Source organism: Drosophila albomicans, chromosome 3, assembly GCF_009650485.2.
Source record: "Drosophila albomicans strain 15112-1751.03 chromosome 3, ASM965048v2, whole genome shotgun sequence".
NCBI lineage: Eukaryota > Metazoa > Arthropoda > Insecta > Diptera > Drosophilidae > Drosophila > Drosophila albomicans.
Genome location: NC_047629.2, coordinates 21,256,252 through 21,274,070, shown reverse-complemented (window position 1 = coordinate 21,274,070; position 17,819 = coordinate 21,256,252). Strand labels below are relative to the sequence as shown.

At 38.7% G+C, this 17,819-nt stretch overlaps 2 protein-coding genes across 11 annotated transcripts in view; both read right to left on the bottom strand.

Moving 5' to 3' along the window:
• Positions 1 to 8,485, bottom strand: part of LOC117571256 (filamin-C) — a 30,746-nt gene extending 22,261 nt beyond the window's left edge. The window contains exons 1-2 of one of the 3 annotated variants that reach the window (XM_034253317.2): positions 8,327 to 8,485; positions 2,543 to 2,936 (exon numbers count right to left, since the gene is read on the bottom strand). In XM_034253317.2, coding sequence (XP_034109208.1) covers positions 2,543 to 2,779 — 237 coding nt within the window. In that variant the 5' untranslated portion in view covers positions 2,780 to 2,936; positions 8,327 to 8,485. The remainder of the gene's footprint in view (positions 1 to 2,542; positions 2,937 to 8,326) is intronic. The other 2 variants (XM_034253310.2, XM_034253313.2) reach the window with 2 other exon arrangements.
• A 563-nt stretch (positions 8,486 to 9,048) lies between these two features.
• LOC117572236 (cyclic nucleotide-gated cation channel beta-3) overlaps positions 9,049 to 17,819 on the bottom strand; it is an 84,850-nt gene continuing 76,079 nt past the window's right edge. For 2 of the 8 annotated variants that reach the window (XM_052004170.1, XM_034254918.2), the window contains 7 exons: positions 17,273 to 17,424; positions 16,866 to 17,007; positions 16,630 to 16,767; positions 13,962 to 14,129; positions 13,433 to 13,691; positions 13,230 to 13,375; positions 9,049 to 13,163 (listed from right to left, as the gene is read on the bottom strand). In XM_052004170.1, the coding sequence (XP_051860130.1) occupies positions 12,853 to 13,163; positions 13,230 to 13,375; positions 13,433 to 13,691; positions 13,962 to 14,129; positions 16,630 to 16,767; positions 16,866 to 17,007; positions 17,273 to 17,424 (1,316 nt within the window). In that variant the 3' untranslated portion in view covers positions 9,049 to 12,852. Of the gene's footprint in view, positions 13,164 to 13,229; positions 13,376 to 13,432; positions 13,692 to 13,961; positions 14,130 to 16,617; positions 16,768 to 16,865; positions 17,008 to 17,272; positions 17,425 to 17,819 lie in introns of all 8 variants that reach the window. The other 6 variants (XM_052004168.1, XM_052004172.1, XR_007954788.1 and 3 more) reach the window with 5 other exon arrangements.

Below are 17,819 nucleotides of genomic sequence, written 5' to 3'. Positions count from 1 at the left end.
TGTAGCTGGAGCTCAAGTTGGAGCTGATGCTGTCTCTAGTGTAGTGCGAGTACTCGTACTATGGCTTGGCTTTCTCCGCATGCGTCTTTGCAATTTTAGCATTTGACATAAAGCTTTTTATCTTGAGCTGTCAGCAAGCCGAAGCCGAAGCTGAAGCTGATGCTGAAGCAGACGCAGAAGCCGGGCCAGACAATCGCGTGTCTTTGGCTGTTTGTTTTTCTGTTCCGTGCCCATAGAAAATATTCACTGGATGCCCATAAAAATCTCGCACATTGTTGTTGCTGCTGCTGCTTCTCTCTCTTCCTATAACAAGCACATACATTCATTCTACACACTACAGTTGGGGGCGTTATTATTGTTATTGTTGTTGCTGTTGTTGTTCTTGTCATGTGCGCATAACCTTTAAATTTGCAAGTCTCTTGACTTTTTTACGATATGTCTGCACACACACACACACACAAACACACGCACACACACTCTCACACGCACATGGGAGATAAGTATGTAATATCAATGTGCTCTCTCATAAATTCCAATTGTCTGCTGTCATACGAAATTCTTATCTTATAAGTTCGCATATATCATAAACATACGAACATGTGAAAGATATTATTTGTGCTCGCCTAACAATTGTCCTGTGTTCACAATGGATGCTGTTGCCATAACAGCTCAAGTTGAGAAATGTTAAATTCATTTTATTCCATATGGAATATGCGTGAATTGCTCACAATTGCCCTGTTTACTATCCTAATTCTAATAATTGCGTATTAAGGGGAATATTTGTAAACTCCAAATAATTAACTGTCAAAAAAGACCTTTTATTGAATGTACCATTGTAAAAATCTCTTTTATTCAATATCATCTGTTCTGGATAATACATGAATTTAATTTAAATTTACGTATGTATTAAAGCAATTAACTCATTTTAGTTTAATAAATGTTTTTTCTTTTTTTTGTTTTTTTATATATTCAAGTGTTAAACCATTGAAATAATCTCTATTTAACACATGTTGCCAATTAAATTCACCTTTCCGGAATTAAGAAGGCTTTAAAGATCGTATTGTTATATCATTGTATTTGTTTCTTGACAAAATATTTTTGTGTTATAATCCAACATAATACCGTATTATAACAGACATTTTTTTTTATTCTTTTTTTGTATATTAACAAATTGCTAAGTTTAAGTGTCAAGCATTATACATTTTTTAAAACAAGAATTCAATTAAAATTTCTATTGAATAAAAATGAATTAAGAATTCAAGGAAAGTGTATTTAACTTGTGGTATTTCTCTCATAGCTTCTCGTTGCTTGTTTTTTGCTTCAACATTTGTTTTTTTTTTGGTTTCGTTTTAGCATGACAATATGTCACACAATGTTGATTGCAATTTCATTAGCCATAATACGCGTAAGCTAGAATATAAAATGCACACTTGGCGCTCTCAATTTGGCATTTTGACCTAAATATAGCAGCCAGGTTATATACTTCTATATAATATATTGTCATTGGGGTTTGCTGCTCAATTAGCGCAGTTTACAACTTGACTCGTCGTCACACACAAATCCATATACATAAACATACGAACTCTGCCCATTTTGGAGGGTCTACGGCCTTGCCTCAGTTCCCTGTGTCATCTCTCATTTTTGTTTGTTGACTTGTCAAAAATTTATGCACAAAACTTGAATACAAAAGTCTGGCCTGCCGTTGGCTTTTTTTGTATGTGGTGTTTTTGTTTTCTTAGTACTGCTAAATGAGCTTCGGCTGATGCTGTTTTTGTTTTCATTTTTATACATTTTGTATTTTGTATTTATTTATATTTAGTGAGCTGCGTTTGCGTTTTGTGACGGCCTTGGCATTCAAGCGCCCAAATATGGTCAGGCCAGTTCGGTGTGAGAAAATCCGTAAAGGCGATTCGAAAATAAACTCGAGACTGGCTTTCGAAAATTGACAAATGAAATGCATGCTACACTTGAGAGGCAATCGAGCAATTGCCATCGCAATCACAGCATGTAATTTGTAATTATTGACCGACGCATTCATAATACATCGCTATATACATACGTATATTCAAATCGCCTTCGAGTGTTGCGAGTTGCTTTGCCATTGAAGTCGACGTGGGCGTTGCGTATACGCCGTGTGTGTGTGTGGGCGGCGTCTCTGAGTCGAGAGTTTTATGCCTCAAAATAAACGGGGTGGTGTGAGACCATTTAAGGTCACCTTTAGCTCGCGGAAGAACACGCACACACACACACACACACATATATGCACATAAACGTAGTTAATGGTTGTGACAAATGCAGCCACCTGTTGAAGCGTGGAAATGCCGTTTGGAATGTTCCCAGGCCCTGCTCGAAGCGCTGATCTAATATGTTCGATCTAATGTATTTATATATGCGTGTAATTGATAGTTGATAAATAGTTCTACTGACAATGCCCGACCCATTGACTGAGTAACCAAGCGCGTTGCGCTTCAACGAACGCTTGCGTAAGTCTCGCTTTTCCGCATCTTTCTCCCCCGTCTTCGTCTTGTTTTATCACACTCACCTGCATGCCCGTTTCGCGCAGATGCTCGTTGACCCAATTGCGAAATGTGTTCGCCTGGATCTCCACCCACAGATCCTCGTTGCCGCGTATGTTCATGCCCTTGGCGGCGGTGCCCTCGGGACTGCGTGCCACCAATCCGGCATGTGTGATCTTTTGGGTCTCGGTGCTGCCATCGGTGTTGTGCTTGAGCAGACCCGCGTGCGTCACCTTGGCGCCCTTGATATCTTTGACGTCCATTGTGGCCAGCTTGCCACTGCCACTTGTCACTTGTCTTCACTTCACTCCACTTCACTTTCTGTGTTGCACTTTCCGTAGTTGTTGTCTCAGTTGCCTCAGTTTTATGCAGCTATATGGCTGGCAATTGTTTCATGGTTTCATTCAATTCGTTTCAAGACTGTCAGCCAAACGAGAAATAGCAGACAAACAACGACAAAAAAAAGAAGCAAAAAATTCTATTAAGTTGTTAATTGAGAAACGCGATTCGTTGCGATTTCGATTTCGATTTCCGAACGCACGCGATCATTGCCCAATGCGAACTGAGTGGCTGCCACTTTGGAGCCACTTGCTCTGGGCCAAAACAAACAACCAGCTAACTGGCGAGTGCAAAAACAATGACGTCATGCCCACAACTCGGAGCTTAAAGCTCGACTCTCCAGCAACAACAACAATAACAACAACAAAAAGAGCAGCAGCAACAAAAATGTGGGCATGCGAATCTGAATCTGGCTATAGAAAAACTGGTTTCCAACCGTTCGTTCCAAGCCCGAAACGAAGCGAGCCAAAAGGAAAATTGAAAAAAAAGAGTCTGACAATAAAAATAATGTAAAAATACAAAAACAAAAACGACAACAACAACAGCAACGCACACAAAAAATGAGAAAAAATTCACTTAGTTTGGAATTTCGCCGCAAAAACACAAAACTTTTGCGATCTCTCAATGCGGTGGGCAGAGTTAGAGATACTCACACTCGCTATCGGTGTCTGTGTGTTTGTGTGTGTGTGACGTTGTGTGTGTTTTGCAGCAGCGTAGGAAACTGTAAGTCTTTCACAACAACAGCACGTCGAGCGACTTTAGAAGGCCGTCAAGGTTTCTGCTTACAGCCCATAGACAACAATTGTTTTGGCCAACTGGGCAGACTGGGGGCTGCTCTTGACTGGCTGCTAGCTGGCTAGCTGGCTGCCTGGGTGGGTGTCTCTCTCTCTCGGAAATGTGGGAAGCTCAAGCAGCACAAATTCACTTCACTAAAATGCCACAATTGTTGCAATTGTCTCTTGTCGCATTCGATCATTGTTGTGCGTTTGTGTGTGCGTTGTGTTTGGACAATTTCACTCACTTTTACCGCAGGAATTTTATTTAGCCAACAAATTGAAAGCCACTTGCACACACGCTAATTGGCTGCTTGATATGTCGATTAGCAAACGTTGCCAAAAACAACATTGCGGTCGTTTTAGTGGTCGCTCCTTACCTCCCTACCTCCCTCTCTCCCACTCTCGTTGTTTCTCGGCCAGAGACATTTGCATTTTGGCACAAGACAACGAGGCGTCAAAAGTGCAAAGGCCTTAATTATCGGAAATCCGGTTAAGTTAGAGCGCCCAGTTAAGCCACAGCAGCAGTCACAGCAGCAGCAACAGCACATATATCATTTCAGAGATCACATTTCAAATATCCAAAATTGTTTTATTGTGTGCACATTGAGAAACACTTTATTTAACGTGTTTACTTTTTTTTTTTGGATGATGACATCACACATCTTCCATAGAGACGCGACAAGTTGTGCGCTGAGTTGTGATTGAAAATAAGCAGAAATGTGCTGAATTGCTAGTAATTGACTAGAAGATACCCTGCATTACGATTTGTTGATGCTTCTTACAAGCAGTTGTTTACTTATTTTCAATGTTATAATATAGAAAAGTCTCAATTTGGATTTACTTAAATATTTTCATGTAATTGAATGCTTAATCTTGATTTTAATATGGCCTTTTTGGTTCAATTATAAAATTTTACCATTCTTGAAAAAGAATATAATCTTAACTTTTAAAAATGGACAATCTATAATTTTTGTAGAAATTTTGAACTTAATTTAAGAATCAATCTTCAAGGTTCAGTTTTGACATCGTATAATTTTGATTCATCATATAATATAATCTTTGATTTTAGTACGTTTTTTCTCTGTGTATTATTTAATTAGAACAATTTAATGCAAGTCAGGTATTGACATCATTTAATTGCTCAGCAATTTAATTGCTCAGCAATTGTTCAACATCTATTGAAATCACTTCCTTAAACAGCTTAAATTTTAAGCTGTCTGCCAACTTTGTTGTTATGAAAATTTGAAAGAAAACATGCTGAACTAAATGTGTTATTAAAATTCAAGGATTTAGCTTCATAGATGGGAAAAACTATGCAAATTCTGAAACAATAAAGCTACATAAAAACCTACATACATGTTGCGCATATTTGGATGGCGCTTAAAAATAAAAACTGACGACTCGATGCTAATCTGAAACAAACAAAAATGGCTTAGAGCATTGATTTAATGATGTAGCCAAGCTGGATTACAGCTTACAGGGTATATTATTATAGTAGATGAAATGGCGTAGTGCACATTGCATAAATTAAAATTGACTACAGCAACAACAAATAACAGCTGGAAGTGCATTCCACATGTAATGTGGTCAATAGAAAAAGCGTTAAGGTCGACATCAGATGGATTTATGTACAACTCAACTGAAATCAACTGAAAACGAAATGAACTGATCTGAAGTGAGATTTGTTGCTGCTGATGTCATATTATTTGTTGTTGCCTGCAATTGGCATTGGCAATGAACCTGCCCGTAATTAGTTGTAGCTAATGAGCACGCGTTCTAAATCGAGTCATTTACTGGGACAAGCAAAGCCAGCACTTTCGGCAAGGTCATGGGAATGGGTACAGCTAAAGCCCCAACTCTGACTCCAAACAACGACTTCAACTTCAACTCCGACTGAGGCCATGCGCGGGTTTGCACAGTTGGTCAAGAGTGCAAACAGGCAATGAAAGTGTTTAGCTAGTTGCCTCATTTGTTTGCCCCGTTGTTAAAGTTTTCGCTAGCAGTCTTGTTGTCGTTGTTATTGCTGTTGTTGTTTGTTAACATCTTTGACGTGACTCAAGCGACTTGTTAAGCCCGAACAATACGAAAATACCAACAAAAATAGTACACGCCCAGTTTTAGTTTTAGGGCCATGCCTATTACATTACGTAAGCTGCTGAGAAAATATATTTTCAATTTTTAGATTCAGCCACTAAATCAGGCAATCTGTATCTGAAACTGGCCAAGTTTTTGCAAACGATATCATGAACTGACTGTGTAGGTGGTTCTCCTTTTCTTGCTGTTGTTGTTGCTGTTGTTGTTGGCATTTTTACACATATTTCAATTCGATTTGCTGTCCGAAATTCGCCTTGCCACAACACCTACACAAGATATTCACACAGTCGTCATCGTCATCATCGTTGGCACCCACATCGCACACACATGGAGTTGACTTTTGATGTGGTGTGGTGTGGTGTATGGCGGTTGCTGTTGCTGTTGTTGTTGTTGTTGCGGTGGTTCAACGCCTCGTTCTAAACGTGGGCGAGGTTTCAAGTTTGATTTTTGCCACAAAATGGGCATTGAATTGTGAATGATTTGAATAGTAGTGTGATCCAAAACAATGTACACTACTATGCGACACGTTGTCAACGGCAGCTGAAGCAGCCCCAAACTCTTTGGGATTATGCCATTGATAAAAGTGCTTTAATTGCTGCCGTAAACTGAGTTAAGTGTTGCCACAATTAAACTGTAGCTTCAAGTGTTCTGCGACTTTACTTTTGGGGTGAATTCTAACAGCTTTCTTATAAAGTAGAAACTGAAAAGCTAATATGAAATCCGAAATCATTCCAAAACTACTCATTTATTATGAGACAACACTTTATTTTTAAATATTATTTTAGAGTTGCCGAAATTATCACTAAACTACACTCTTTAGCTATGAGACAGTACATCATTAAATAAACCACTTTTAAGTACTTTCCTATAAAGTAGTTAAAGAGTCTGTACCCGAATAAATTATATGTGAAGAACTAGCCTATATTTTTAGCACATTATGAGACACTAGATCATTTCATTTAAGACTTATAAATACTTTCTTATGAAGTACTAACAGAGTCTGTTCTAGAGTGAATTAAATTTCGACTAGTCAAAATGAGACAATAAATTATTGAAAAAAAAACTTAAATACTAGTAACAGCGTCTATTCTAAAATCAACAAAATCATCACTAAACAACTCTTCTCTTTATATTGTCTCTCATCATTTAATGCGCAACTTTTAAATACTTTGAATACGATTAAATAGCTTCATTATTTTGGTGCTGTACACAGAGTTGGCTAATAGCTATTTAATGGGTAGGTATGCTTTTCAATCGTCCCTGTCTCTGTCCCTGTCCCTGACTGAGTGATATGCTATATCCGCTATATAGCTGTTATTTATCTACTTATGACTTGGACACGCCTTGAGCTAACTGGCAGTTCATTAACGACGCGTTTCCTATGAATTGTTGCCGCACGAACGTTTTTTTTGTTATTCTTATTTTTATTTTTGGCAGCATTTATTGCTGTGCACAAATAGAAGAGAATACTCAACACACACACACATAAACACTCACACATCGAGACATATACGCACACTTTGCGCTTCAAGTTTGTGTCTTCAGTCATTTGATTTATGCCGTTAGACGTCACCAAAGCGCAGCCGCAGCCGCAACGTGTGTTCTATTGTTTCATACGAGTTTTAATTTTTGCTCATTACTTCACTCCCTCGGCATTTGGGTCTCTTCATAAATAATATGCTCGTAAAAGGCTACAATCCATTACGGCCAATTACCATTAGAGACGTAAGTGCAACTAGAGGGAAAAACCTCACGATGAAGCGTAGAGAAAACTTTAGCTTTTAACCAAATTGAAAACCAGATTCAGAAGCAAACAAAACAGCAAGAAAACTTTCGGTTTTCGGCATACGACGTATCGAAGCGAAGAGAGTGAGGGAGGGAGGGGAGAGAGAACAGGTATTACGTAATGGGCTAACAAATATGCAAAATACGTTTTAAATATTTGTTAAGACTACGCCCGTCCGTTCGCCCGCACGGCGACTTTTGGTATTTGCCATGCCCAAGCCATCGACTGAGACCCAGATCCAAGCCTAGGCTCTGGCTCAATGAATGGCCAAGACTTCGTCGTCGTCGTCGTTGATTGTTTGCTAGATTGTGCCGTTGCTTTGTTCACACGACAGCTCGAAGTTCACGTGTTTAACTTTGAATTGAGAGACGAGTCGAGATATATAGTATTATTCTATACTATTATATGTATATATAATATATGTGTCTCTAATTTGTGGTTGAAATTGGAACAGCACGCAAGTCGCACGAATCTCGTGTAGGGAACAACAACGACGACGACGTCGACGGCATGCCAAAGCGAATGGCTGAAATAACTGCGACTTGGCATATCAAAACAACCACAATTGTTGTTGCTGCTGCTGTTTAAAAATAGCATTTACAATCACAACGTTAGGCGCGCATCTGGATTAAGAAGTTTTTGGCTTTAAATGTTAGTTACGACCAAGTTAGCGACAGCGTAAACGCGGCTTATTTATGATATATATTTTTTTATGGCATTTCTCGTTAGGTTTTTAGGTAGTTTAGCACTTGATGTTGTTGTTATTCTTGTTGTTCTTGTGGTTGTTGTTGTTGCGGTTGCCTGTTGCTTCTTACACGTTGCTTGGCTGGTTGCCTCGTTGCTCGTTCGGGGGGTTCGGGTTGGTTGCAGTTTGCAGTTGCCCTTTTATATGTTTTTCTTGTTGTTGTTCACGTTGAGGGAGAGAAAAAATGAAACACGTCCAACGCGCACGAGTTGCTCACAACGACTGAAATTTCGTAGCGCGCTTTCAAGTCAAGTTTCAGTTTCGACCAAAAACTGAGTACGAAAAAAAAGCAACGAAACGTTCCAGCCAAAGCTTTGGCCGTAACTGGAAGCCAACAGCGACGTCATCATTCATCATCATCATCATCATCATCATCATGATCATCATTCGCTTGCGATCTTGTTGCGGCTTGTTTTGCTTGCCAGCTTTGGTTGCGCTTTTGTTTTGGGCTCTCAATTCGTCTGGTTAGCTCACTTTCCGCTCCCGCTCTCCTACTCACCCACTCTCCCGCTCTCGGTTGCTAGCCACGTTTAGAGACAAGTGGTGTTGCGTTTTAGTGTGGCGTTTCCGTTTACGAAACGCATTTGGGTTCTCTCGAGAGATTGTTTAATGGACTTGCACGTTAATTGTCGATGAGTCTGTGGTTTTTCCTTTTCGATAATTGAACAATTTTGTGCTGGCGCTGCTGCGGCTTATTTCAAAAACTTATTGATTGTAAAACGCAGCTTGAGCTATTACCTTGCTTTTAGCCCCTCCCTTCCCTTTAAAACCAACCAAAGTAAGAACAATGCATTTTCTTTCATATCTCAAGAATGTTTCTTTTTATGTTTTGTTTTGATTTTATTTTTTATTTGTATTTTTTTTTTAGTGTTTTGTGTGTTTTGTTGTTCGTTTTCATTTTTTTCATCAATTTGTTTTGTTTTTGTTACCCTTTGTTTGCTCTGAAGTTGTCAGTTACTTTTTTGAGTTCTTTTGTTTTTGTGTTTGCAGACTTCAGAGTTACTGGCAAAACACACACATGGCTTTAAAATGCTCTTCTATGATCTGAACACGATCATATAAGTATGTAAGTACATGAGAGTGTACCTGGGTACAGTTTCTTTTGTATTATATGTATAAGTATATACTTATATTCTGTTGTTGTTTTTGTTGTTGATGATGTTGTTGGTGTATAAGCTCGATTCACTTGCTGCAAATCGGCGCTGACTGCTCTGAATACATAAGTATTATATATTATCTTAAAAAATGCCATTAATTTAATATATGTTATCGTTTCTCTTCATTTCATTTTGCTATTATGCCTTTGCTTTTGCCTTCTTCATAAGTTTTATTTTTTTGATAATGAAGTCATGCTGAATTAATTTATTGTATAATCTCTTATAAATTATTTAATTAATTTATAGTCACAAAATAAAGCTATAAATGTTGTTGGTTTCTTTGCTCTTCTCAATAGTACAATAATGCATTAAATTAATGTATGAATTAAATCATTTAGCACATGCTCGAGTAACATTCTGTAATTCTTATCAGCTTCAACTTTCCGAAACATTTCCTCTTTTATATTTGCAACAACACAACCAAATCGATGTAGTTTCTTATCTCTTTCTTCCTCATAACAAATCCATTAACAAAACACCTTTTGAGCTAACCAAATAGAAAAGCCAACAAACATTTGCAGACATTTAGAATGGCTAGAAAGAGAGAGTGTGAGAGAGAGAGAGAGGATTCTCCATTTCCTCTTCTCCACTGTATTTCTCTCTGTATTTTGTGCTATTTATAAGCATGCTAAGAAGCAATAAAATTTAATAATATTATTTAATAATAACGTTTTACTTCACTTGGCTAACTAAATCAATGAAAATATCTTCAACAACGTTTTAGCGTAATTTCATTTCATTTAATTTCTGCTTATTTTCTTTCTCCTTTCATTTTATTTTTTTCATTTTTTCGTCTTAGATGAAACCCCATTTTATGTTTATTGTAATTATTAATGTAGGCATATTAATGAATAAACTTTATGTCATTTGTTTTTTTTTTTTTTTTTTTTGCTTTTTCCTTGTTTTGCTTTATAATAAATTGCAATAATGTTTCGAAATACAATTTGGTTTAAACTAGTATGAAAAGGAATTCTGAATTATGTATTCTTTGGTAGTTGCTTTCTTTTCCGAAAAAAGAACAAAGAAGATAAATCTAAGAGAAATGCTAACAAAATTTTGTGTTTCTATTCTTTCAGCATGAAGTGAATTAGATTTTCATTATATACTTTTTTAGATTTTTTTTAGGTAATTTCATTCATTTTTCTACATGGGATTTGCTCGCAGCTCGGAGCTTCAATAGCACATTAACTAGCGGCTTATAGACACTCAATCAATCAATTGCATACTTCATTGATACACATAAGTTAATAGCATAGTTTTTCATTTCATTTCACGTATATACTCGTAATTATTACTTTGGATTCGAGTGTGAGTGTGTGTGTCTGTGTATGTGTGTGTGTGTGTGTGTTTTCGTGTTGGTGTTTTTGTTTATTGGTGTTGACACAGAACAATTCTGAAATATTATTTGGTCTTCTCTTGTACACATCTAATGGTAACTAAGTAAGTATAGTTAATAGTTAATGTCTAGAGTTTAATAGCTAAATTCTTCGGTCTTCTTCTTTTTCTTCTTCGATCACTTAAGCCTGCAGTGCGTGTCCCCATATTATGGGTTCCAAAATCTTCGCTTAGTTCTGCTACAGAACCTTCTTCACTTTTCCGCTTCACTTTAAACTAATCCTCTCTTAAATGTGAGTGTTTTTGTGTGTTCAGCATTCGTTTAGCTTGGCAACTAACTAAATTACAATACATTTAGATCGATCAGTAGACATATCGGACCACCATCCCATACAATATAATATCATATATCATTTATTTTATACTAATATAGTAGTACAATATAATATTGCATTAAAAGTTCTCCTTCTTTCGACAGCTTTTCTAACCTTTTATTGAAATTTGTTTTCTTCGTTTTCTGTTTCTTATATGGTGTATAATGTAATTTTGTTTATGTTTTTCTAAATTTCTTTTTATTATTTTTTCTAGTTGTGTCTTGTATGCAGTGGCAGTTCTTTTCCAATAGTACAAATATTTTGCAAATATTTTTGGTTGTTAGCTTATTTTTGGTTTTCTTCATAAATTGTTTAAATATTATTTTCAATTTTAAAGTAAATCGTTTCCCATATACACATCTAGTAAATTTGGTTTTTGTCAAATTACAATTACATTAGCAAATATTACAATACACTAATTATTTCATTATATAATTTTAAATTAAATTTAATTATAATTAAGTATATATTTATATTTAATTTTTTGTTCTATTTTTTGATATTTTCTAATTGAATCCTTAGACTGAAAATATTTACAATGCTCTCGTAATTATTTGTATTATTAAATGTAGAATTTTAGTTAATTTAAATTTTGGTTTTCATTATTAAAAGTAACGAAGAAACTAATGCTAATGATGCTCTTTATATATATCTAAATACGCCTATGTATACATGGAAAAAGTTGAAGTTATATGTATATGTATATAGTATAGAGGGTTGTTGTTCATCATGAGTAGATTTCATTTAACTTTTCTTTTGATTTCTCCTTTTTAAGTTGGGTTCCTCGGAATGTTCGTTAAAGCTTTTTCCGATAGTTTCTAATGTCTATAATAGTCATTAATTAATATAATTATTTAGTTTTGTTAAAAAGTCCTAACTTAGTTTTTATCTTTTTTGGGTTATTTGGAATCGAAAGAGTTGTGAACTAATCTAGCAAATGGGATGCATTATAAATAATCCTTTTATAGTACATATTGCATTTACCTAATGCGCAGACCATTCAATCTGGTGCAGTGGCTAAACAACAATTCTGGCAGTGCCATTTAGTGGTGAATGATCTCATAACACAAGCGATCTCAATCGATTCTCTTTACACTCGTTAAATATTATGCTTATATATCTTTTTCTCGCCATCTCTCATTGTCTCTCCTTACAGCGAGCAATATTTGGCACTTGTTGCTGCCTGTTGTTGGTGTTGCAGTTGCTGCTCATGTGTTGTCTGTGTTGCATTGTTGCTGGCGCGTTGCATGCGTCGCAATATTTGACCAGGTTGCTGTTGCTGTTGGCGTTGTTGTTGCTGTTCCTCCTGCGTTGGGCTAGCAGCTGCTGCTCCTGTTCGCGGTGTTATTTAGGGTCATTCAGTTAGTAAGGCAAATTTGGCAAATGTTTCAACCACACGCACACACACAAACACACACACACACAGAAAGAGAGAAAGATACAAATACAAAATAGCATTCTTCGTTCAGGGTACGTGAAACACACACACAGCGAGTGAGAACACAGAGAGAGAGAGCGATAACAGTCAGACACAAAGAGAGAGAGAGAGAGAGATGCAAATGTTAATATGAGGCGAGATTCCGCAATTTTCTCCCTTCTGAGCATTCTTTGATTCGGTTTCTTTGGTTCGGTTTGTCGAATGAGCGAGCGATGGAGTCATGGAGTCATGAGGAACATGATATGTACAGCATACCGATCGGCTGTCGCTGATGGGGCAGCACGCTCCCGTGTTATATGATACTCTCGCGATTGCGCTCCAGCTCCTCGGCCTCATTGTCCGGATCCACGCTGGACGTGGACGACACACCGCAGATCTGCATCTCGATCTCGGCCAGTCGATTCTCTAGATCCCATTGCTGCTGCGAGAGCTTTGTGTTGAGCGCCTGATTCTCCGACTCCACCGTGTGAAGGCGCTCTCTCAGCCGCTTAATCTCATCCTCTAACGCCTCGTGTGAACCCAGCAACGGTGTTGTGCCACCGCCGACGCCACTCACACCCGCACCGTAGCATTCCAGCTGCGAGCTCGAGTCGCAAATGTGACCTAGACGAGAGGATGGGAGACAAAATAGTGGAAGTGGAAGCGTTGTTTCTGTGTGCTTTAGCTCACCTGTGTGACTGGGCTGCGATTGCGGTCGCATCGAGTGATGTGAGGTGGCCCGACTGCGTGGCCGCTCCTCGGAGCCATGGGCACTAGGACTGGCCGAGCGGGGCGAGTCGGTGGAGCGCACTAGATGATCCGCATAGCTGCGGGGACTGCAAAGCGTGTTTAGAGAGAATGGGAGGGGAGCTATGGATGGAGGGGGATCTCACCTGTAGCCATGGGATTGCTGTTGTTGTTGCTGCTGCTGTTGCAATTGTTGTGGCTGCAGTGGTTGCTGCTGTTGCTGCAGCTGTTGTAGCTGCTGATGCTGCTGCTGCTGTTGTTGCTGTTGTTGATGCTGTTGCTGCGCATGATGCAACGCGGAGGCCGGCGGCAGCCACATGTCCTCCAGTGTGGTGCGGCCACAGCTCTCAACCAGACCCGGCGTTGATTGGCAGCGGCCCATGGCAACTACATTAAAGTATTTGACTGTGTTTTATAATCGCAAACAGAAGACATTGCCAAAAACAAAAACAAAAACGAGAGAGAGAAAGAGCGTGGGGAAAGAAATGGACAACCAAGAAAACGAAAAGCAAAACAATCGATTTGTGTTATTCAAAAACGGGGCAATCGTAATTCGTATTCGTATATTCATTATGCATCTCTTTGCTACTACAATTTTTTAATAAATTTAGACTGTGCTTTAAGGGAGGAGCGTGTGTATGTTTTTGGGGGGAGGAGGTGTTCTGGCACACATACCTTTCTCCAGTGGCGCTTTCTTGTACTTCTCCAGTCGCTTGACAGCAATCGACTCCAAGCGCACTCTCGCCGCCGGATACTCCTTTAGTACGTCCCACATGTCCTTTTTGCTCAGCACGAACAGATCGCTGTAGCCCACAGAGCGAACGCTGGCTGTGCGTCTGTTGCCTGTTGTCCAAGGCGGAGACGGAGACGGAAGCAGTGGCAATTGTGTGTGTGTGGCAAAGTTGCACGTTTGCAATGAATGCAACGAGAATGAGGGAAAAGTTTTAATATCAATATCTTTACAGTACATTTTTGTCGTTGTCGTAGTCGTTATTGCTGTTCTTGTTGTTGTTGCTGTTTGTTGTTGTTGTTACTGTTATTGTTCTTCTCTTATTGTCGACTATACACATACACACAAACAGAGACATTAAAATTGCATGCCAACCTGCGAGGGGAATTGCTTATATTGAAGTTGAGGATGACAGTTTCACAGAGGGACATATAAATTGTGGATGCATAACTACACAAATGCATACAAATATATCAATATATATATAAAGATATGCTGAGATAGAGATAAAAAGAAATGCCATATTTATGTTTAATTAGTTTTGGGGAAACAATTTTCAAAAAATAAAATGGCCAATAGCATCATCATTTGTGTCTGCTTTGCAATTTCACATAAACAATGTAAAACGGTAAAGTTTGCACACAAATGCAATTGTAACTAATTTCATTTGTTACGTTTTTGGGGACTACAAAAAAGTTGGCGTGCAATTTGAATGTGTGTGTGTTTTTTTGTGGTGTGTGTCAGAGGACAGAGGACAGAGGTTAAACAGACAACAAAACGAATTGCATGTAAATGTTGTGGTATCAACGTGTCGTATACTTAATTGTAACACTTTCAAACACAATTAGAACGTTTAAATTACGGCCAGGCAAAGCAATACAACAACGAATCAGAGACAAAGAGAGTGACACACAAAGAGAGAGGAGAGACACAGAGAAAGACTGAGAGAGAGAGAGAGATAAGGAGAGAGTTACTATAAATTGTTACAGATTTTCACACTTACAGCTACTTAACGGTTGCTCAGGTTTAGGTCGAGAGGATAATATGTTAATAATTGCTTGAATTAAAAGCGATTTAATCATGCAAAGTGTAAATCAAGAAAATGGTGTAAATAACAAACTAAATGATTTGATTTGCCTTGCCCCTCGTGTTTCGTGTCCAGTGAATTTCATCGTCATTCAAGGTGAACGACAACTTGGCCAAATTGCCTGTAAAAGTCAACGACTAATTGAACGAAGGAAAGTTTTTCGGAGGGAGCAACTGCAAGTTTTGTCAGCCATTCAGAGTGGAATAGAATAGAATTAAGTTCCTAGTTGCAAGTTGCTCTGTCTTCTGTTGCTGCTGCTGCATCTGCTTCTGCAAATTCAATTAAGCAGCTGCAAGTGAAGCGCCCTGAAGTATGCAATGCCACATTATTTGCGCCAGCAATGCGTGCACTGAGATAATTTTGCTTTTGGCATTGTTGTTCATTATGATGCTGATGCTGATGATGATGATGATGGTGGTGGTGCAGCTTGGTGCATGCCCCTAAGCGAGGCGGGGGCGGTGGGAAGTGTTGTTTACGGTTGAGCGATTCGCTTGTCAGTGAACGCTTTAAAGTGCATGCGATTGCAATTGCAATTGCAAATTCAAATTGCGGAATTGAAATGTCTACGATATAAATAGAATTTACTATGACAACGAATTAACCACAATTATTTGCTGGCAATTGAACTCGATTTAAGCTGATTTCATTGTATTTTATTGTATTACATAACAATTTGTGTATGGGCAAGTATTGCCAATCCATGATTATTATGCAAGAGTTCGCTGTGTGTGTGTGTGTGTGCATGTGTTTGAGTGTGTGAAAATATCTGGGAGCATGCAGGTGAAATAATTGCATTTGGCATTCATTAATTGTGCCGAGTGCAAGGGAAATACCGACAGCATAAAAAGGAGCACATATCGAGTGTGTTGGAGTGAGATAGAACGAGAGTGTGAGAGAGAGTGAACGAGAGATATTGTGTGTGTGATAAAAGTGCATTGCATACTTTTAGGGGCGGCGGAATATAAAAACATTTGGCAAGTGGCAAAATCGAAAACGAAAACGAAAAAATGCAAATGTTTCAACAAATAATAAAACAGAAGAGGAAATGCATAAAAACAAAGCCAACAAAAAAGCATAGTGAACAGTGAACAGGATATCAAGTGAGGGAATTTAAGCGATTACTCCATAAGAACGAGTGCACTGCTCTATTAAATGGAGTTCGCAATCGTAAAAGCAATCAATTAATGTGCGAGTGATGCACAACACACAATAGTTTATGTGAAGTGAATGTGAGTGAATTGGGGTATAAGGATTGCTGCTAAGGCCAACACTTTAGGAGCGTTGACTTGTCTATGGTATAGTTGTTATAGAGATACGTTATATAGTAAAGTAGTTGGAGTAGAGAGTAGAGAGTAGAGAATACACATAGCTAAGAGATATTTGTTGATTAATTCTGTGTGTGCTGTGGGTGTGTGTATCTGTGTGTATTTGGGCTTGTAGTTACGTTATTTGTTGTTGTTGCTGTTATTGCTATTGATATTGTTCCGCCTGTCGCACTAAAACGGGATATTTACCAAGCTCTTTACCTGCGGTGCCCATATTCAGTATACTAATCTCGCCGAAATAGGAACCTGCCTTTAACGAGGCCATCACCGTCTTGCCATTGTCAGCAACAACCTGCAATCGTCCACGATTCACAATGTACATCTCCTTGCCCACCTCGCCTGCAAAAGAGAGATGGCAAAAAAGCGAGCGAATGAAAGAGAGAGAGACCGAAACAGTAAGAATATTTATAGCATAAAGTGAACGTCTGGTCACTCACCTTTCCGGCAAATGTAGTCGCCCGGTGAGAAGAGCACGGGCCGCAGGCGTAGCACCAATTCGCAAAGGAAACCAGCTTCAGTGTTTTGAAAAATCTCAACCCGCTTAAGTGTATCTAAATGGACGTTAATTGCTATTTCAGCCTGCAAAACACAGAGCACAGAAAAAAAAAACGGCATGAACACAACAGGAACAAAGCGCAAAAGGAAAAGGCACAAACAAAAAAGAGAATGAAAAGAGAAAAAAGCGATAACATGAACACAGAGAAATGGACAATTCATGTATTGCTAAGGGGACAGTCGAGGGAGGAGGGCTCAGTAAATGGAAGATGAAATGAGGCTATGGAAATGTCGACGTGGAGGTAGAGATGAAAATGGGAAATGGGGAATTGGGCTGGGGATTATTTACCTTTAATTTATCAGGAAGACAGGATACGGCGCGCTCCTCGTCCGAGCATTTTTGCGTGAGCCACAGGTAATCGAACCATTTGATGACCTTCACCTGCAGATGATTCGGCACACGCCGCATGCGCATGTACGTCTTAACTCCATCCAGCTTGGCTGTAAAAATACCCAAAGAGAAAGCTAGCATATCATATCATACTTATTAGACATGTGCCCTTTAATACATATGGATGTTTACTGTGGATTACCCACACACAGACGCACAAATCGAAATTCTGTCAGCATACGAAATACGAACTGACCCACTAATCATTAAGGCTGCCAGCTGGCAGCTGTAGTTGTAACAAGCCAATCAGCCCTGCTTCGGCTGCTGCTGCTGCATAAATTTCAATTTATTTATACTTTGCAGACTGATTAGCTCTCTAGCCAGAACACCTGGCGTATGAGCGATATTATGTGGAATAACCGAAACTAAAGATCGATTTCTCTCAACTCTCGACTGACAATTGCCATTTGTTTTAGACCAAAGTGTGTACGCGTGTGTGCGTGTG